At 40.9% G+C, this 23,092-nt stretch overlaps 1 protein-coding gene across 2 annotated transcripts in view; it reads left to right on the top strand.

The window, feature by feature from the left end:
* CABCOCO1 (ciliary associated calcium binding coiled-coil 1) overlaps nucleotides 1-23,092 on the top strand; it is an 86,790-nt gene that overhangs the window by 49,505 nt on the left and 14,193 nt on the right. For both annotated transcript variants that reach the window (XM_069979067.1, XM_069979068.1), the window contains exon 6: nucleotides 21,509-21,637. In XM_069979067.1, coding sequence (XP_069835168.1) covers nucleotides 21,509-21,637 — 129 coding nt within the window. The remainder of the gene's footprint in view (nucleotides 1-21,508; nucleotides 21,638-23,092) is intronic.

The raw sequence follows: 23,092 nt of genomic DNA, 5'->3' as shown, positions 1-23,092 counted from the left end.
AGAGTCTCCTGTTGGAGGTATACATCAGTCGTGCACTATACATTTGAACTTTGCACTTTATAAACTTTGCATGTTTATAAAAAAAAAAGTATGCAATGCAGACCAGCCTCAAAGAGGCCTAAATCAGACAAAATTTCTCTTTCTCAACTTATCTGGCTACCCTACTGCCCTCTTCCTTCCCCTTTAAAGGAAAAAGGGGAAACAATTTTAATAAAGTATTGTATTGCCCCCTAAAAGTTATACAAATCCCCAATATACACTTATTACTGGAAATGCTTATAAAGTGCTTTTTTCCCCGCACTTACTACTGCATGAAGGCTTCACTTCCTGGATAAAATGGGGATGTCACGTCCTGGATAAAATGGTGATGTCACGGCCCGACTCCCAGAGCTGTGCGGGCTGTGGCTGCTGGAGAGGATGATGGCAGAGGAACACAGGGCACTGGAGGGACACTGAGCATCCCCCGGCCCCGGCCGTCATCCTCTCCAGCAGCCACAGCTCTGGAAGTTGGGTCGTGACATCACCATTTTTTTAAGGAAGTGAAGACTTGATGCAGTAGTAAGTGCAGAGTAACAACATTCCCCTATAGAGTGTTGGGAAGATCCTCTGTATAGAGAAGATAGCCATCGAGGATAAGAACCAGTAAGGTGCACATTGGCCCTTTAAACATAGCAGGAAACAGTTTGCGGACCCCTATAGGCAGTAGAAGGAAGTGACGGATGAAGATACACTCTGCTTTTATTTCCCCGAGCTATTCTTCCTCCTTCTTAACCCCTTAGTGACCGCCGATACGGCTTTTTACGGCGGTCACTAAGGGTCCTTATTCTGCTGCCATCAGATTTTTACGGCGATGGCAGAGAATAAGGCTGCGGGGCCGGGACGGCCCCCACCCCATCCCCCCGGCTACCGGAGGTAGCTGAGGGGTTGGGGCAGTGTGTGGGGTCCGTCCCGGCCCCCCCCTAACCGACGATCGCTGCTATTAACGTTATAGCGGCGGCCGCCGGTAAAGGGGATTACCGGTGCTGCCGCCGCCTTTCATCTCCCCCCGCCGTGAATCTACGGCGGGGGGAGATGAAATAAGTGTCCCCCAGACCTCAGATCAGCCCCCCCTAGTAGGGCGATCACTAACCCCCCTCCCCCGGCGGCCATCATTTCCAAGATGGCCGCCGCCATCGCTGTGAACTGACTAATGTCGGTTCACAGCAATGGAAGAGTTAAAATGAATGAAAGCCCCATGCTCTCCGCCACCGGAGGTAGCGGAGAGCATGGGGCAGTCATCGGGGACCCCCCTGTTGGGTCCCGGTACAAGCGATCAGCGGTATATACTATATACCGCTGATCGCTTGTACCATGTGCCGCCGGCACTTTTTATCCCCTGTCACCATGAATGATTGGTGACAGGGGATAAAAAGTGATGTCCCCCCACCCCCCAAGTCGCCCCCCACCCCCCCAGTCACCCCCGTCCCCCAGTCACCCCCCCCCCTTCCCCATATACTCACCTGCTCCTGGAGCTCCTTCCTCCTCGACGTCCTAGGTGGTTATGAATTGCGCATGCGCTTCACAACCAGCCAACTCTGAAAATTTAAAGTGACAGAGACCAATTTGGTCTCTGTCACTGAACTATGATTACTGAGATAGAAAATATCACAGTAATCTTAGTAATACAGTGAAAATGAATATGTAAAGTACAAAAAGTGACAAACATACAAAAAATAAAACACACACTTTTTATTATAGTAATAATTGCAGTTTACTCCCAAATTACCCCTAACCCCTCCCCAGATTACCCGTAACCACCGCACGTTGCCCGTAACCACCGCACGTTGCCCGTAACCACCGCACGTTGCCCGTAACCACCGCACGTTGCCCGTAACCACCGCACGTTGCCCGTAACCACCGCACGTTGCCCGTAACCACTGCACGTTGCCCGTAACCACCGCAAATTGCCAGTGACCCCCTCCCGATTGCCCGTAACCACCCCAAATTACATGTACCCACCCCAGATTACCTATAAGAACTTCAGTTTATCAGTAACAATCCCAGATTGTCTGTAACCCTTCCAGGTTGCACATAACCCCCCCAGGTTCCCCGTAATCATGCCAGATTACATGTAACTTCCCCAGATTGCACGTAACCACTGCGCGTTGCCTCTGACCGTGCCACGATGCCTCTGACCACGCCACGATGCCTCTGACCACCGCACGTTGCCTCTGACCACCGCACGTCGCCTCTGACCACCACACGTCGCCTCTGACCACCACACGTTGCCTCTGACCACCACACGTCACCTCTGACCACCACACGTCGCCTCTGACCACCACACGTCGCCTCTGACCACGACACGGCGCCTCTGACCACCCCAAATTGCCAATTACCCCCTCCAGATTGCGGTGCCCATGCCAGATTACAGGTATCCACCCCAGATTGCCTATAAGAACTGCAGTTTATCCGTAACCACCCCACATTGCCCGTAACCACCCCACGTTGCCCGTAACCACCCCAGATTGTCAGTAAGCACTGCAGGTTGCCCGTAACCACCCCATGTTGCCCGTATCCACCCCAGATTGTCTGTAAGCACTGCAGGTTGCCCGTAACCACCCCACGTTGCCCGTAACCACCCCAGATTGTCTGTAAGCACTGCAGGTTGCCCGTAACCACCCCACATTGCCCGTAACCACCCCACGTTGCCCGTAACCACCCCAGATTGTCAGTAAGCACTGCAGGTTGCCCGTAACCACCCCATGTTGCCCGTATCCACCCCAGATTGTCTGTAAGCACTGCAGGTTGCCCGTAACCACCCCACGTTGCCCGTAACCACCCCAGATTGTCTGTAAGCACTGCAGGTTGCCCGTAACCACCCCACGTTGCCCGTATCCACCCCAGATTGTCTGTAAGCACTGCAGGTTGCCCGTGACCACCCCACGTTTCCCGTAACCATCCCAGATTGTCTGTAAGCACAGCAGGTTGCCCGTAACCAGCCCACGTTGCCTGTAACCACCCCACGTTGCCGTAACCACAGCAGGTTGCCCGTGACCACCACACGTTGCCTGTAACCAAAACACGTTGCCCATAACCACCCCACGTTGCCCGTAACCACCCCACGTTGCCTGTAACCACCCCAGGTTGCCGTAACCACAGCAGGTTGCCCGTGACCACCCCATGTTGTCCGTAACCACCCCAGATTACCTGTAACCACCTCATGTTGCCCATAACCACCCCTGGTTGCCCGTAACCACCCCACATTACCTGTAATCTCATTTTTTTTATTTTATTTTAGTAACTGCGCTATTCTAATAACTATTACTAGCTGCGGTTTTGCTCCTGTAAATTGTCGCTCCTTCCCTTCTGAGCCCAGCTGTGTGCCCATACAGTGGTTTATGCCCACATATGGGGTACCGTTGTACTCAGGAGAACCTGCGTTACAGATTTTGGGGTACATTTTCTCTCCTGTTCCTCGTCAAATTGAGAAATTTCAAACTAAACCAACATATTATTGGAAAAATTCGAGTTTTTCATTTTTACTGGCCAATTTTGAATACTTTCCTCTAATACCTGTGGGGTAAAAATGGTCACCACACCCCAAGATGAATTCTTTGAGGGGTGCACTTTCCAAAATGGGGTTACTTTTGGGGGGAATCTATTCTGCTGACACTACAGGGGCTCTGCAAACGCACCTGGCGCTCAGAAACTTCTTCAGAAAAATCTGCACTGAAAATGCTAATTGGCGCTCCTTCCCTTCTGAGCCCGGCTGTGTGCCCATGCAGTGGTTTATGCCCACATATGGGGTACCGTTCTACTCAGGAGAACCTGCTTTACATATATTGGGGTGACATTTTTCTCCTGTTCCTCGTGAAATTGAGAAATTTCAAACTAAAGGAACATATTATTGGAAAAAAATCGAGTTTTTCATTTTTACTGTCTACTTTTGAATACTTTCCTCTAATACCTGTGGGGTCAAAATGGTCACCACACACCAAGATGAATACTTTGAGGGGTGCACTTTCCAAAATGGAGTGACTTATGGCGAGATTTTACTCCGCTGGCACTACAGGGGCGCTGCAAACGCACCTGTCGCTCGTAAACTTCTGCAGCAAAATCTGCATTGAAAAAGCTAATTGGCGCTCCTTCCCTTCTGAGCCCTCCTGTGTGCGCATACAGTGGTTTACGCCCACATATGGGGTACCATTGTACTCAGGAGAACCTGCGTTACAAATTTTGGGGTACTTTTTTTCTCTTGTTCCTCGTGAAATTGAGAAATTTCAAACTAAACGAACATATTATTGGAAGAATTCAAGTTTTTCATTTTTACTGTCTTCTTTTGAATATTTTCCTGTAATACCTGTGGGGTCAAAATGGTCACCACACACCAAGATGAATTCTTTGAGGGGTGCAATTTCCAAAATGGGGTGACTTATGGGGGGTTTTCTCTCTGCTGACACTACAGGGGCACTGCAAACGCACCTGGCGCTCAGAAACTTCTTCAGCAAAATTTGCATTGGAAAAGCTAATTGGCGCTCCCTTCCTTCTGAGCCCTGCTGTGTGCCCATACAGTGGTTTACGCCCACATATGGGGTGCCGTTGTACTCAAGAGAACCTGCATTACAAATTTTGGGGTGCTTTTTGTCTCATATTCCTTTAATCTAAACGTATATATTATTGGAAAATTTAAATTTTCCATTTTTTTACTGCCTAATTGTGAATACTTTCCTCCAGCCCCTGTAGGGTTAAAATGCTCATTATACCCCTAGATTAATTCTTTAAGGTGTGTCGTTTCCAAAATGTCACTTATGGGGGTTTTCAGGATACCAGACTTCTAAATCCATTTAAAAAAAGAACTGGTCCCTAAAGAAATCAGTTTCACGAAAATGTGATAATTTGCTGATAAATTTCTAAGCCCCATAACACCCTAAAAAAGTAAAATATGTTTACCAAATTATGCCAGAATAAAGAAGACATATTGGTAATGTGACTTAGTAACTAATTTATGTGCTACGAATTTCTTTTTTTAGAAGCAGAGAATTTCAAAGTTCATAAAATGCAAATTTTTTAAATTTTTCATGATATTTTGATGTTTTTCACAAAAAACACACAAAGTAGTGACTAAATTGTGCCACTAACATAAAGTGCCATATGTCACGAAAAAACAGTCTCATAATAGCTAGCATACGTTAAAGCATCACTGAGCTATAAGAGCATAAAGTGAGACAGGTCAGATTTTGAAAAATTAGCCTGGTCATTAAGGCCCAAACTAGCTGCAGCACGAAGGGGTTAAGTTGCTTGTGACATGATTCAATACTGACCCAATTTCTGTATTTCAGAGAGGTGACATATTATTTGCTTAGCTCGAACATTTGCGCCTTTTTTTTTTTTTTTTAGTTCAAATTTATTTTAAAAGATTTGTCCCGGTGACAGATCTGCAACATGCACAATATTTTTTTATGTTCTTAACATACTCTCAGTATTTTTACATTGTTAATGGATTGCTTGAGTTGAATAAAGTAATTGAAAGCTGTAACCCAGAATTTCTGGAAAAGCAACACAAATGGTTGATTTAATTTGGCTATCTGAGCTATTCCCAAACCCCAGTACATTGGCAGCAAACAACACGAATTTAAATGATGCTGATCCTGTCTGCACTTTCTTTATTTAAATAAGACTTCCTGCAGTGAAATACTGTTTTAATCATGCTGGCACATGAACTGTACTGGAGACAGATTGTGAGAACAAATAGAAAAGCATTCAATTCTAAACTAATATTAATGAATATGAATTAATACAAGTTTGGAGTCCCACACATGGCTTCATACTGTCTCTCATTTGGCTTAAAGTGTCTGATTTTAAGCTGAATTAAAATAACAAAGAATGTAATTAAATAGTGTATTTTGTATCTTTACTGCTACAATATACCTGCAATATAATGTGTTATTTGCCAAAATATTTTGCTAAGCACGTGTATCTTTTCATGTCTCCTTACTTTTTTTTTTTTTGCAAATAGTTGGAGACATTATTATAATATTATTGGTAGTGTATTATTGATAGTCAAGCATTTAGCTGGCTGGTGTAAAAGGATTAAGAGTAGGATTCCATAATGACTTGGGGTCTCTGTAAATTAGTGAGATTGATGGGATGACTTGCATGTGGTTTCCCATATGAGAAAAAGTTGTTCACCCAACTCAGTCATTTCAACATGGTCATAATTCTTTGGATTGTCATACTTGAGTCTTCGGAGACTTTTATTTTATGCAAAAATATCTGGCACCATAAAGATTTTCCATGCTAAAACGCAAGGGGGTGGGGGTTATCAAGAGCAGTGTTTCATAAGCAGCTCTAATTTGAATCAAAACACCCCCTGTTTTTGCTCCATTTGATTCATCAAGAGAGACACGCCTCTAAGACTAAGTCCACACTACGTTTTTGCAATCCATTTTTTACAGATGAAACACGGATGCAGTTCTGTGCATCCATTTTGATCCGTTTTTCTATTGATTTCCATTATAAAAAAAAAAAAAAGATAAAAACATCCGGGGTTTTTTTTACGTGCACAAAAATTAGGTCAGCTACGTTTTTGTGTACGTAAAAAAACTGATGTGTTTTGATCCATCTTTTTTATAACGGAAGCCAATGGAAAAAATGGATCAAAACGGATGCACACAACTGCATCCGTTTTTCATAATTTTTTTTTGCAAAAACAGATGAAAAAACGGATTGCAAAATTGTAGTGTGGACCCAGCCTTAGGGCCCTATTCCACCGGACGATTATCGTTCAGATTATCGTTAAATTGTTTTTAATCTAAACGATAATCGTTCGTTTGAAATGCAGTTAACGATTAACGACCGAACGAGAAATCGTTGATCGCTTTATAAGACCTGGACCTATTTTTATCGTTGCTCATTCGGAAAACGTTCGTAAATCTTTCGCATTGAATAATGGTACTTTTACATGGAGCGATAATTCGCCCGATCGCACGATTAACAATTTTGAATGAACAATGTTTTTTTTATAACGATCAGCGTTTAGACGGAACGATACATCGTACAGAATAATCGTTTTGCGATCATTTTGCGATCGCTTAAGCCTATCTCACACATAGGGGAAATCGTTGAAAGACTGTTTACACTGAACGATCTGCGAATTTTTTGGGAACGATCAACGATGATTTAAGAACATGTTGAAAGATCAAAATCAACGATTTCTCGCTCGTCACTTGATCGTTCACAGCGTTTACAAGGAACGATTATCGCTCGTTGTTCAGTCGTTCGCAGTAGATACAAACGTAATAGCGAAGAAATGGCGAAGAAAAAACGATCGCAAATACGATCATAAATAACGATTATCATTCCATGGAAATGAGTGAACGTTTTCAGGTCTTTCGCAATAGCGGTCGTTTGAGATTGTTAATCGTTAATGATTATGCGAACGATAATCGTCCGGTGGAATAGGGCCCTTAGTCCAGCACCCCCCCCCCAGACTGTCTGCGTGTACAGACTGTCTGCATTACACCATTCTGCATCTAGTGCAGACCTTGGAAACTGTTCCCCTTAAACTTCACTTTTGCTGAATATCATCAAGTATTTCTCTGGTTTTGTTGTCTCGATTTGTAGACTGCTGGAGCTCTGCCTTCGTTATACAATTTTTATGCAGCCAGCATTTTGGAAAACATTTTTTTTAAAAAGTACTCACTTTCCTCTGTCTCTCTACTGCTGTAACTTTCACATAGCCAGTCTTTGTTCACACAGCACTCACTGTGTTTGGGGTTGGTGCATGGTTTTGCCCATTGTACTAGTCAGAGACCAATGCGGGATACCACTGCTGAGTTCACAGAGACCGTTTCTTTGAGAATGGCAAACAGCAGGGAAGGTAAGTATATGGTGAGGGGGGGGGGTTGTTTTGGGGTTTTTTTCCCACCACACTAAGCACTATTTCAAATACATGTTTCTGTTTGAAATACCTCTTCATGCTTCAACTGGACAAGTTAGGTGAACCTAAAAATTTTGAGGAGGTGTCTATGTTGTCCATCTTGAGAATAAAATAATCGCAGTGTACAGTACCCTGCTGTTAGGGTGCAACAAAATCTACTGTAATCTTTGAAGAAAACCAAATATTACAACTTTTCTGCAGTATCAGCACAATGCGAATAAAGTATTACTTGATGGCCATCGATGGGCTGTGCATTTAAAGGGAACCTGTGACCCCCCGTGCCGGGGTGACAGGCTCCTAACCCCGTTACAGCCCCCTATACTCACCTAATCCCGCCAGGTCCCGCTTCTGGAGATGGTCGGGTCACGGAGATATCAGCCGCTGCAGCCCGGCGCGCGCGCTCCTCAGATGAGTCCATTCATAGAGAATGACGGAGTGTCGGACTCTCCTGTCATTCTCTATGGGTGTTGGACTCATCTGAGGAGGGCGCGCCGGGCTGCAGCGGCTGATATCTCCGTCACCCGACCATCTCCAGAAGCGGGACCCGGCGGGATTAGGTGAGTATAGGGGGCTCTAACGGGGGGTCAGGAGCCTGTCACCCCGACACGGGGGGTGACAGGTCCTCTTTAATGCAAAGGCTTCTTGGGTCTTCCAGTATGAGAAGTGATCTTAGGATCATGTCTACCTAATACGAGCAAGTACTTGACTTTGGTTTTCTAAATAAGACAACCCCTTTATTTTTCTGTAAATGTATTTATAGGACAGTAAGAAGTAGAGGATGACATGGTTTATAGCTTTCCAAGCATATTTAACCCTTCTTACACTGCAGTAGTTTTTCTGTGTTGAGCTGAAAACCTGAGTACACTGATTGCAATAAACACTTAAAACCCAACTGGGGAAAAAATAATTAAAAAAAAGTTAGGAAGTATGACCATAGTGACTAAACAGTGAGACGTTACTCTATTTCATAGCTTTATTGGAGCCATACTGATGGCAAAGAAAGGGAGAAAGGCTTACGCAGATTGGCTACAGTCACATGATCGTATTCCCTCAGCCCTGTACTATTAATTAGATTTTCCAAAAATAACACTATGGGGGACATCTATCAAACTGGTGTAAAGTAGAATTGTCTCAGTTGCCCCTAGCAACCAATCAGATTCCACTTTTCATTTTTCAAAAAAAAATCTGTGGGGAATGAAAAGTGGAATCTGATTGGTTGCTAGGGGCAACTAAAACAATTCTACCTTTTGATACACCAGTTTGATAAATCTCATCCTATGTGTATGTATGTGTTATATATATATATATATTTATATATATATATATATATATATATATATGTATAATTTTTTTGTAGTTAGTTTTTTGCTATTGGAAAATAACTCAGAAGTTAAGGAACTTGTTTTTTTCATCATTAATTAATAATAGTAAAAAATTTTAATTCTATAAGAAACATCAAATCCACTCTTTGAGATGAACAAATTATGTTAAATCCCACATTAGTATTTGCTGGAGGAAGCATAATCCAGAATTAATTTTATGATGCTTTAAATAACAGTAATTTTCCACTATGTACATATAATGAACAGTGCTGGCAATTTACACAAAGCTAATTTCTGATAAGACTGTGCCAGGGGAAAAGAAAATCTTTACAGTATATGAGTTACTTATGCAAAGTCAATTCTTCCTACAGCAATCACATCTGTGGATTTCATTCATTATGCAGTCATCAATCAGCCCGTTTTCCTGTTCTGATCTTCTGAAATAATTCTTCTTGCTCTTACATTATTTATTATGTGGTTTGGTCAAAAGGCAGAATAATTATATGCAGCAATGCAAACAGAAACATTCTCAAACACAAAATGCTGGGTGTGTATTGTATGCTTTGTATGATTTTACGGTTGCTTATAATATTTTGGGTTCATGAAAATATTGCTATACTTTAAAATGTTAAAAAAGGATTTTTGTTTAATTAAAATGTTTGAGAGTTTATTGAAAAAAATTGAATATATTAAAATTAATTAAAAACATGCAAAGCAGAAATGATCAAAAATGCATCCTGATTAACCATATCCTGGCTTTAGAATATTTTATATGATATTCCTGCATCAAACACAAATGCATCTAGATGGTTCTTATGGAGTCTTTAGAGTGAGACGAACCAGTCTTATTCCATTTAGCTGGCAGGAAACAATGCAGGTCTCCCTTCCATAGAGGAGGTGACGTGTGACAAAGGCAAATCTTCTGTAAGCGCTACTTTATGGCTAAGTTTAGGAAAGTGATGGTCACTCAGATAGTAAATGAAGTAGTTAAAAGTGAAGCCTTACAATCAGACAAGATATAGAAGCATATGCATCAACTTTCACTTATTGGGTGTACTGTCAGGGCCGACTCCAGGTTTTTGTGGGCCCTTGGAGACAGAGCTTCAGGGGCCCCTCATCCACCCATTCACTATGCACAATCACTTGAGACACCACTGACATACACAAACACACACTTACCGACACAGACACATTAGCGACACACATAACTAACACAGATACTGGCACACACATTTACTGACACAGACATTACTGACTAACACACACAGCTTTTAAAGCTCAGTTTTCTCCTTCTCTGACAGGCCGATCTTTACACTGTAAGGTTGAGGAACTTCGGGTCATGTGATCAGGTCCTTTACCCTTTTCTCTCTCTGTGCAGGTCCTGCTCCATCTCCTGTGTCTTCTGATCTTTAGCCCGCTCAACCTGCACAGAGCTGCAGCTCTATCTCTCTCTAAGGGTGTTAATATACAGCAAGATGGGATTGTGCAAAGACGCAAGGGAACTCTGAGTTTGCAGTGCCTATGGAAAGTACAATTAACTGCACAGCTGGTCTGCACAAACGATCACTGTAGCTGCACAAAAGATGTGATCAGCCAATGAGCCTATCATTGACACTTTTACATGGGCTGATTATCTTCCAAAGGAAGGTTTCTAGCAATGTTCCTTGCCGATAATCAGCCTGTGTAAAAGGGACTTTAGTCTAAAACGGGCCCTACATCCATGGAACTGAAGGAATTAGAAGAAAACATAGATTTCTCTTGGGCATCTTGTAGCATTCGGGGCTATTATTGTTGTCAGAAGTGACGGAACTTGAAACACTGGTTATAAATGCCTTTGTGAGCACAGTCTTTTCTTTGACAAACGGCATGATGGAGGCAATTTATCAATTGTGTCTGTCTTTGTGCTGTCTTTAAGGCTGTGTGTCCTCATTTCAGACATGTTTATTATTCTGATGCGGGGCACATAATAAATCTGTCCTATTCTCTGAATTCATTACATGGGCCAAAAATCTAAATCTGACCAATGTGTATCACAATTCTGTCCAGTTATACAAATCATTTACAGCATTTTTATTATGTCTCCTCTAGGACATTATAAGTCTATATTCAGACAATGTTAGAGACGGGTCACGGAACGGCCGGTCTCAGAAAAGATCATCTTTACCACCGCTGAGTTCTGATTCAGGCGCACATCAAAACTCTCCACTGCACGCTCCCTAGTGTGCACTGACAGGGTTTTCTGCGGCCACTATTCACTGAATAGCGGCCACAGAAAACTGACAGGTCAGTTTTCTACGGCGCCGCGAGGGATCCCGGACGGAGTGTATACTATGTGTATACACTCCGGCCGGGATTTCCTCAGACTGCAGCACTACGTAATTACCGCAGAAATCACGGCCGTTGTTACTACTTACATAGTGTGAACATAGCCTAGGTCTGTGAGGCAACCCAGAGAAGCTGGACAGAGATTGTTATGAGCCAGGGAGCAAAGCTTCTCCTCGCTTCTTCTACTTATCATGGGCATCTCGCCATTGAACCCTGACAGATCAAAACAGTGACGTCTAAAGTTTTGTTTTTCTTTTAAATGACAGGGACACTTTGAGGCAGAATCAAGTTTTGACTGAATGAAAAATGTGTCTCATTCAGCATTAGGGCCATTTTATGGTGCAAAGGAGTGTTACTAGGATCCCAGCAAGCAGCCAAGGATCTTTTGTGTGGCCATATAAATTATTATGTAAACAGATGATGTGCGGCTGACATTTATGCATTTAATGGGTTACATCACCAATCACAGCTTGAGAATATTATTACACCTTCAGTAACTGATGGCTAAGCAATCATTGAGCTGTTGGTTATCTCTCCTGTCTGGCCTCCATCCTCCTTACACACAGGAACTTCCGGCACAGCCAAGTGATTCTGTGTACTCGATTGGGAGGGGAAGGTTAAGCCTAGTTTAAACAAAGCTCTCTGGCTGCAGAATGTCTCGGCCAGAACAAAGGGGTTGGCGAGTTATTTTCCATCATGGCTGACCCCTATCTCCACAAACCTCATCTGTCAATGGTCTTTTGTGTGAGCCCAATACTCCTTAAGCTGTCAAAGGTATAAGGTGTATGAGGATCTTTAGAATCAGGAGCATACTTACTATTGAATAGGGTACGAGTGGGCCCATTACTGATTTTTACAGCTCTGATTGAGTTTACTAATAGATTTATATATCCAAAGCTTCCCCTGGACTATTTCGGACTATTTATGTACTACTACTACTACTACTAATAGCAATGATGATTATTAGAGATAAGCGTGCTTGAATTCATCATTCGAATATCAGTGGCTTACGAAGCTGGATGCAACCCAAGGGAGTCCAGGAATACATGGATACAAGTGACTGTGGACCTAAAAACAGAATTATACAGAGTTGCCGTGAATACTGTTAACATTTTCCTTCTATATTATTAGGCTTCCTATGTTATCCTAAACATTGTCAAAAATATACCCTTTTTACTTCATTGGTTTCATATTTAGCTTTCAAGTTTCAGTGATTCATCTTCCTGGATTCAGTCTGGAAAAGCAGTTACTTGTAAAGACAGATACACATGCTTTTAAAAACGAAAACTCCAAATGGGACCCATAAAAAAAAATTATAGTAGCTAATCACAGGGTTAACCAGGCCCAGGAGTCAGAGTCTATATGCGGTTACTGAGATTAGCCAAAGTGGGGGAGGGGGTTAACAGTTCATTTGTCAAGCTGAATGCTTTCCCTCTGGACTAAATCAGTTGTTAAACTGGCAGGTATACATGGATAAAAGTCACTTAGCTTATACCTGATGTTCTGTTATTGGGGACTACATAGGTATAGCTAAATTATTAATATAACAATACATTAACACAACAATTTCAGTGTTGCACCAGGCTATACAGCACACATAGCCATGTATACATTGCAAAGCCATGTTAGGGGCAGACATATCTAATACATTTATTTATACAGCTAATCAGGCACTGCGTAAGGAGCTGATAATACAATATAATTAAGCATAATACATCAATGATAAAAATATGCAACCCCCTCACTTACAGGATTGTCACCTAGCTTTTTACTATGTAGCAAATACAAATCACGGATACAACAGAAAATATTGTTTAACGTTCTTGTTTTCTGAAACATGTATCATGCAAACAAGAAGCAATGATTGCAACAAATGGCATATGTTTCCCAGATAGTGGAAAACCTTTAACCCCTTAAGGACCGGGCTAATTTTCGTTTTTGCGTTTTCGTTTCTCCTCCTTGTGTATATAAGGCCATAGCAATTGCATTTTTACACCTACGGACCCACATAAGCCCTTATTTTTGCGTCACTAATTGTACTTTGCAATGACAGGCTGAATTTTTGCATAAAATATGCTGGGAAACCACAAAAAAATTATATGTGCAGTGAAATTGAAAAAAAAAACGGAATTCTTTTTCTTTGGGAGGGCTTTGTTCTTACGCCTTACGTTTGTCCTGTGGAAAAACTGACTTGTTATATATGTTCCTCAAGTCGGTACGATTAAAACGATATGCAACATGTATAAATTTTATATTAATTGATGGCTCGTAAAAAAATTTAAACCTTTTACAGAAAATAAACGTTCCTTAAAATCGCTCTATTGCCAGGCTTATAGCGCTTTTATCCTTTGGTCTATGGGGCTGTGTGAGGTGTCATGTTTTGCGCCATCATCTGTTCTTTCTATCGGTACCTTGAGTGCGCATATGCGACTTTTTGATTGCTTTTTATTACATTTTTTCTGAATTTGATGCGACTAAAAATGCGCAATTTTGCACTTTGGAAATTGTTTGTGCTTACACCGTTTACCGTGAGGGATCATGAATTAAATAAATTTATATTTTGGGCAATTACGCACGCGGCGATACCAAACATTTTTATTTATTTATTTTTATTTAGAACATGGGAAAAGGAGGGTGATTTGGACTTTTATTAGGGGAGGGGGTTATTTTATTAATAAAAACACTTTATTCTTTTTTCTCATACAGTAATTAGAAGCCCCCTGGGGGACTTCTATATACACAGCACTGATCTCCCATTGAGATCAATGCTGTGTATATAATAGAGCACCGATCTATTAGATCGGTGCTCTATTATAATGGTCTGCTTCAGACCATCTGAATAGATTGCCGAGTCGGGATCAGCGTCATTAGAACGGATCTCCCCTCCGCGATCGCATTGCGGAGGGGAGATCCCCCACTAGACACCAGGGACAGGGGCACAGTCACTATCCAAATGCAGCTGTCAGCTTTGACAGCTGCATTTGAATAGTGAATTACCCGGCCGCGGCGGCTAATATCTGCGGTCCCTGGCTGCACATAGCAACCGGGGACCGCGGGCTGCAGAGAGGGCTCATGCCGGGAGCCCTCTCTGTTTACCCTTAACGGCCGCATGATGGGTATACCCGTCATGCGTTGTTAAGGGGTTAAATTATATATATTTTTTTAAATAGTAATTTGTTATATGTCCTTTGACTTTTATGACAATTTGAATTCTTGAAAGCCTGGATTGCACTAATGGTAAATAATATTCTACATCAAGTTGCTTCTAACTTTCTTCAGACACAGATGTAAGATGGTTGGTGACGTGTCATGGACCATTTTATTTTAAAGTCATTCCTATTAATTTCCGTCACATTTTGACTTCTGTTTCCATCTATTATTTATCATGTTAAAGCGACTCTGTATCCACAATCTGACCCCCCAAAACTGCTTGTACCTGCTTGTACTTGTACTCATAGCTGCTTTTAATCCAAGATCTGTCCTGGGGTCCGTTCGGCAGATGATGCAGTTATTGCCATAAAAAACTACTTTTAAACTGGCATTGTGTATGCATTCGGCTGGCACACCCTCTCTGTCCCTCCTCCCCGCCCTCCTCATCATTAGGAATGCCCCAGGCAGATTGTCTCCTATTCATCAGCTGTGTGAATACTGAACATGGGCTGGATTGTTAAGACACCTGTGCAATGTTAGGCCAGGAGAGAATGTTCCAATGGCATTCCTAATGATGAAGAGGGTGGGGAGGAGGGACGGAGGGTAGTGCAAAGTTAGGGCACAGATACTCCCGTTGGGCACTGGGCTGCAAGTTTAAAAGTTGTTTTTTAGGACAATTACTTCATCACCTTCCGAACTGACCCTAGGATAGATCTTGGATTAAACCAGCTATCTGAAGGTACAAGTGGTTTTGGGGGGGGGTCAGATTGTGGGTACAGAGTCACTTTAAAGTGGACCTGTCACCCCCCCCCCCCATGCCGGGATGACAGGCTCCCGACCGCCCGCCAGAGCCCCTATACTTACCTGACCGCGCCGGGTCCCGCTTCCTGATCCGGTCCAGTGACGGAGGTATCAACGCCCGAAGCCCGGCGCGGGCACTCCTGAGATGAGTCCGATGCCCATAGAGAATGAATAGTGAGTCCAATGGTGGGGTCGGGAGCCTGTCACCCCGGCACGGGGGTGACAAGTTCTCTTTAATACCTAATTTTCTATTTTTAAGGCCTATTATTTTCAGTTGTTTATTCTGACACTTAACAAATAGATGAGTAAGAACAACCATCATCTTTTGCTGCACTCTTTTCAACTTAAGGCTATGTTCACACAACGTTTTTTCAACTCCATTTAAAATGATGTCTGTTAGTTTGAGTCTAAAATAACGGACGTCCTTTTGCAGCCTGACCTCCCCTTAGTGCAATGACTGGTGTTTCCACATTATTCTAGTTTGGGATTACTAATTGGACTTTGGGTGTGGCTTAATTGAAAAGTCCATTGAATTTTAAAGTAAAAACAGAGAAAGAACAGTGACAAAAGAAAAACTGTGTGGACAACTAATTAAGGCTGCGTTCACACTACGTATATTTCAGTCAGTATATTTCAGTCAGTTTTGCAACCAAAACCAGGAGTGGATTAAAAACACAGAAAGAATCTGTTCACACAATGTTGAAATTGAGTGGATGGCCGCCATATAACGGTAAATAACAGCCATTATTTCAATATAACAGCCGTTATTCTAAAATAACAGCAAATATTTGCCATTAAATGGCGGCCATCCACTCAATTTCACCATTGTGTGAACATAGCCTTTCTGTGTTTTTAATCCACTCCTGGTTTTGGTTGCAATACTGACTGAAATATACGTATACTGGCTGGGTTCACACTACGTATATTTCAGTCAGTATTGTGGTCCTCATATTGCAACCAAAACCAGGAGTGGAATAAAAACACAGAAAGGCTCGGTTCACACAATGTTGGAATTGAGTGGATGGCCGCCATTTAATGGCAAATATTTGCTGTTATTTTAAAACAATGGCTGTTATATTGAAATAATGGCAGTTATTTACTGTTATATGGCGGCCATTCACTCAATTTCACCATTGTGTGGACAGATCCTTTCTGTGTTTTTAATCCACTCCTGGTTTTGGTTGCAATATGAGGACCACAATACTGACTGAAATATAAGTAGTGTGAACCCAGCCACTGACTGAAATATACGTAGTGTGAACGCAGCCTTAAAATGTCTGCTGTTTGCAAAAGACGTCCGAAAATAATGATCATGTTCATTATTTTGACATCTGTGGCAAAAACGTCCGTCATTCAATACATTGTGGGCATTGGATGTCTGTCTTCCATTTGACTTCAATGCATTGCCATGGCAGTCAGTTAAATTGCGGCAAAAATTGAAGTTTTTTGAAATATGAAAATCGGCCGCCTTTTTAATATTTTTGGCGGTGTGGACGTCATTTTGAGGGTAAAATACGGGCATATTTTAAACTCTAAAACATGGCTGTCCAAAATTATGGGCAAAAACAAATGTTCTATAAACATAGCCTGAAGGGTTTTTATTTGTTGTAGAAATACAAATTACAAAAGAGTCAATATATTTTTAAACTGAAAAAGCATACACCATTAAAACTTATTTTTTTTTTATTTGTATGTGGTAGGTTTTTCCTAATTTGTGTTTTTGCAACATAAAAAAGGACAACGGTTATAACATACATGTTTAGTAGACTCATGGTTTTGGTTGAATTAGAGCTAATAACTTTGTGTTTAAAAACTGCTATCATTCTTATAAATGGAATTTATTTTTTACTTTTATAGAATTATTTTTTCTACTTTTTTCACCAGCAGAGGGAGTATTTCACACAGATTGCTAAATGCTTTAGTATGCCTCTCACTGCAGACCATTCAAGTGTCATAAACTTGACAAAGTGGGCACAGAGTATCCTGTAGATCGCTGCATAGTAGGACCCGAATAAGTAATATTGTAGCTGAGAATGATCAACATCCTCTCAGAAAAACCTATTTCTTCTTAAGTGAACAGTTTACTCATCTTTTTTTTTTTAATTTGTTCTAAAAGGAATTTCCTAGACAAATATCTTCAGCTTTAACATATTAAAAAGCCATAAGAAATAGCGTTTCCTGATCTTTCCCACAATATTATTGTACTAAATTTGTATGGAGGGTAGGAGGCTGTTACATGCGGCCACTGTTATTTTTCACAATGAGTAAGATAGGCTGTTTAAGAGTCATTGATGGCTATAGGCTAATATAAATATTTGTTTACCCTTAAAAAAGTTCACGGTTTGTCAAATAGCAGAGATTTTTATTGGAATGATGTTATGATTAACGCATGGATTACAGGGGTAATGTGACGTTCTGTAAACCGGAGAGATTGTCTCATAACTGACTCACATTGTAAAACCTTCAGGCAAAGTGATGGATACGTTACATGTCTGACCCTTGTAGCCCATATGGTAAATAAGAGAAATCGGTAATAAAATTCCTAGTTTCCATTTGAGATTTTTCATAATAAGATGGGAGAGCGATAGACTGAAGGGAGTAAATTCATACATTTTTTTTTTAAGTCTCTATATATTATGTAATCTTTCATAAATCATTAGGCTGCGACCAATAGATTGAAGAGTCTAAACGCAGGTCAGATGCGGGATATTGAATTATGTATCTTTATGATTTAGAAGTCATACAATACTTACATTGATTTATTACCTTGGAATTGATCAATAAAATGTGAGCAGATAATTATTTTACAGGTTTTGAAGGCAATTTCTAAAATGTAATTAAATAAAATAGTTCATCAGGATTCTACATTCATTGCCTGAATTTGGATAAACTGTCAATGTTCAGGACAAAGCAGAATGAGGAGCTAGTGGCAATTGATGAAGTGATGCAGCCCCTAAACTGCAGCACTGACACAGAAGCACACACCGTTGCCACTGTGTCTTTTTATTTTTTCCACTTTTTTTTTAGTTTGATAGAGCAGTGTATGGGAAAAGCTCCAGCTATTAATACTATATTTAGGATATGCTGTGTGAAAGATACAAAGATAAAAAAAAAAAGTAAAAAATAAATCTACATTATTTGTAGTGCGTTTTATGTTTCATTGTCGGCTTCTAACTTCTGGACACAGCATTGTGAGCATGAAAACAAGTTAGAAAAGATGCCACAAAAACATTGTTGTGTGTGAAATGATCATGATCGATGCTGTATAATTTCCATTAAAAAAAAATGAACATTTAGCATTTTACAGGCTTAAAAAAGAAGTCTGGCGCTGGGGACCATTTTTTTTAATGGCAGGGGCAGGGGAGGAACATAATAAACCATCTTACTCTCCTGTCCTTGTTCCTCTCCAGCGCCAGATGGCCGCTCTGGGAGATCCGGCGCTGCACACATCACAACCCGGTAGATGGACAAGCTGCTCGGCCACTCAGTGACTGGGGAGGTACACCACTCCAGTCACCAATTGGCTGAACAGGCTGTCCATCAGCCAGATAAGCATTTTCCGCCCTTCTGGCAGAGGTCAAAAGGTAAGTAATGTTTTTTTATTAAGACCCCCACTGCCGACTTCAAGATTTTTAAAATGGCCAGACTTCTCACTTAAAGGATTTATCAAGGATGAGAAAAAGCACAGCTACTTTCCTGCAAAGATAGCAGCAGCCCTGTCCTTAGCTTGTGTATAGTATTAAAGTTCAGCTCCATTAACTTCAATAGAACTGAGCTGCAAACCCACACCCAAACTGAGGATGAGTGGTGCTGCTTCTTGAAGAAAGCAGACAAATTTTTCTAAACTTGGACAATCCCTTTAAAAAGGTATTACCTTTCCTCATTCACTCACTCCGCACGTCTGGTGCTCCACTCTCTCTGTGCCCCGAACCCGAACCTGGTTCGCTCATCTCTAGTAACACCTTTCTTGTTCCCAGATAACCCCTTTAATGTTTGTCAAAGAATTAGGTGACATATAAAAATTTCAAATTTTTTATGGATTTTCAATGGAATTCAAATGTAGTTGAAAATTTGCACAAATTTCAGAGACTACGATAGAGTTTTAAATGTAATGGGACTGCTGTGTATTTTTGGTACGGATATTTTTTTTCACATCTATACAAGGTCTTACAGTTGTTTAATTAGAGAACAAGTAGGTCATGAAAATATTTCAGTAATATTCTATATTGTATGGAATTTGACTGAAAATTTTTTCAACTTTCACGTCACGTTGCCTTCTCCTTATTGGGTAATAAAATGTAAAAGTTGTTTGTTGCTTCTCTAAAATTGCAATGTTTTCAAACAAATCTAAAAGGCAACATAACCTGGCTGCTAGCAACAAGTTTAAGTGAAATAGCAGCTTTTCGGTGTTTTTCCTTTAGACTGATGTTGTAGCTATTAAAGTACATATTGTATTGTGGAAGAGGACAAAGGGCAAAGTCAAGGATCAAAAGAACTCTGCAGAGACACAATAAATCACAGAATCAAGTTGAATCTTTGTTTTCATACTGGGTGTTTTTTTCATGCCTTATAAGACAAAATGTTCTTTTCGTTTCTCTTAGATACCAGCGCTGTTCTGAAAGAAAATTAAGATGTTCACAAATTCTCAGGGCAACAATTATTTCCAATGTATTTCTACAAGGAAATGCAATTAATGCAAGTGATGTGGTACATTATGTTCCTGTGTGAAAGCAAGCATTACCATGCTTCCTATTTAACCTGAGAATATTTCCTTTCACTAAAATAGTTAGATTTAGCTATAATGGATTTCCTAAGAGTTATAGCTTTGAGGATATCATGAAAATATACAGAACATACTGAGGCAATATCTACATAATGCCTTCCATCCACAAAGTATAATATCTTATATATGTATATTATGTCTCTTCATGTAATTCCAGACAGACTGGATAATGTGGAGATCAGGTATAGCCACAGCATCACTTCCAGGACTCCTTGTTCTTCTTTACGCTCAAGATAGTGCTACATGACATTGGCTGTATTAGGGGTTGTTGTGTTGCTGCAGAATAAAAGACGCTTCCCACATCTGGCTAAAACGTTTAAGGAGTAGTACATACAATCTGTATTATAGAGAACACTATGGGCAAAGGGGCAGATTTCTCAATCTGTGTCCTTTGCGTATGACACGGAAAAAGAGTGGATATTACCCCTTTTCAATGAGGTGTAGCAAATGTATGGCCTAATGAGTGGAAGGGGTGCATAAATACGGGGAGGAGGTGACGCTTTCTCCTGCACCTGATTTATCATGGTTTATACCTGGAATGATGACATAAATCTACACAAGCTCTGGAACAGGTGTAGATTTTTGTGCCCACCGTGGATCAGGTACAGGTCCCATCAAATTTACTAAGAGTTGTGCGCCTCTTATTAAATGTAGATGGGTAAATGGGGCCAGGACTTTATTTAGGACTGGTGTACAAAAGCACTGCTTTTAATTCATCGCCCCCAAAAGGTTATATTAATGCCAAAATGCCATATCAATGCCAAAACCTTCTATATATTATCTAAAAAAGAAGAACCAAGGATATTGACCTTATAATGGTGCTATAATACCGGATATAATAGTTCCTTTATAATATTACCAGATATAGTAACTATAAAAAATAACAGAAATAATGCATACATCAAAGAATAAAAATAAAAAAGAATAGCCCCATGTAGTGAGGTCTTCTTGCCATCAAAGTGGTGGGAACCCTGTCTTGAGGTTTGCAATGCAACTAATATGTAACACATCTAAAATCTGGTGATGTCTTCTGGCTTTATTTATTGTATATACTGTTGCTATAGTAGTAGGATGGCCTACTACTGGCTGGTTTGTGAGGGGGGCATGGTCTGTTAGGTGGAGGAAGTGCTAGGACGGCAGCTTGTACCGAGACCTACTTAATTCATCAGAGCAATTACAATCTGCTAAACGCTTTGTCTTCTTTTACAGCAAAAAGTAGAGATTGCTAAACCAACAGACGCACCGTTCCCAGTACCACTTGAAGAAGGGATACCCTCTGAAATGTATGAAAAATTCTTATTACCATCAGATCCAGGGGAAGACATAGAAACAGTTGAGGTATGTTTTATTTAAGTTTCCTATGAGTTGTCTGAGTATATATAAGAAAGTGTTTTGAACATTTGGGGGGCCTTATTCTACAACATTCTGATGTTCTTACCTGAAGTTTGCTATTCTTCTTTACATACACTTAAACATGTGTTAAACGTGACCTTAGGGCTATCCTCCATTTAAACAGTATTTAAAAGAGTGTACTTTTTAGGAGGTGTTACAATAATAGTAAGTGATAGCATACATCTAAGACTGCTAGGGCTTCCACTGATCCTTACATTGAAGGCCTCACACTTCAGCTTCTTCGTAGTGTTTCCCTATACAGCCATGCTCAAATTATAAAGCAGCACATTTTACCTTAATTGTTAGTTCCCTGCAGAGCGCCACCTAGTGATATGCCATAATATTGTATGATAGGAATTTACATTTGAATATTGTTAATATGTTCCCCTGATTATTAGACATGCAGAACATATCATCAATGAGGTCTACTTTGTAAGTCGAATTTAAAAAATAGACCCCAGTGGAGAGTGATGATGGAGGTGTAACCTATACCTGTGAGTAAGGGTGCGTTTACACAGAAAGATTTATCTGACAGATTTTCGAAGCCAAAGCCAGGAATGGATTTGAAAAGAGGATAGATCCCAGTCTTTCCTTTATGACCTGATCCCTGTTTATAGTCTGTTCCTGGTTTTGGCTTCAAAGATCTGTCAGATAAATCTGTCTGTGTATACGCACCATAAGTCCGCCAGACCAAACCTCATGTGAGCACCTTCCAGCTTTTGTAAAAAAAATAAAATAAATTATACTGAACTAACATGAAAAGTGTTACAACACTGGCAGGTCAAAAGATCAGCAGAACCAGGCTTTACCATTGACAGTTGCCTTGTCCTGGGTAATAAACCATTGCTTCCAATGCTCAAAAGCTTTCAGGATGTATGGTAGGACAGGGCACACTAATGGTATCATTTAGCAGTCCTGCAAAAAATGTATACAAATTTTTATCAAGTGTCAAAAGCAAAAACTAATGTCAACTTGCCATTATATGTCAGTGGCCAATTGGAGTAGTAGTCTAAAAAAGAGAGTGGTCTTGTAAGATGGTATTTATAATGTGCACCAACTCATCAATAGAAGTCACAGACACTTCATTAGGGTACGTTCACACTGAGTAAAACAGGTGGAATTTCTGACCGTAAACCCCTGTCGCGAACTCGGAATCCCACCTTCCTCAGTGTCTCAATGTTATGTGTTGCTTGCCTCTGCTCTCCACCGCTCTCTGCTAAAAGAATTGACATGGCGGTGGTTTCACTCAGAATTTCTACCTGTTTTACTCATTGTTAACGTACCCTTAGGGTACCTTCACACGTAACGGATCCGCAGCATGAAATCAGCTGCGGATCCAGTGCCTTTCATCCCTATGAGAACACATACTCGCAGCGGGATTGACATCCCGCTGTATGTGAG

Source organism: Dendropsophus ebraccatus, chromosome 8 (assembly GCF_027789765.1).
Source record: "Dendropsophus ebraccatus isolate aDenEbr1 chromosome 8, aDenEbr1.pat, whole genome shotgun sequence".
Taxonomy (NCBI): domain Eukaryota; kingdom Metazoa; phylum Chordata; class Amphibia; order Anura; family Hylidae; genus Dendropsophus; species Dendropsophus ebraccatus.
The sequence above is the reverse complement of the archived record's forward strand: the minus strand, read 5'-3'. Positions and strand labels throughout refer to the sequence as shown.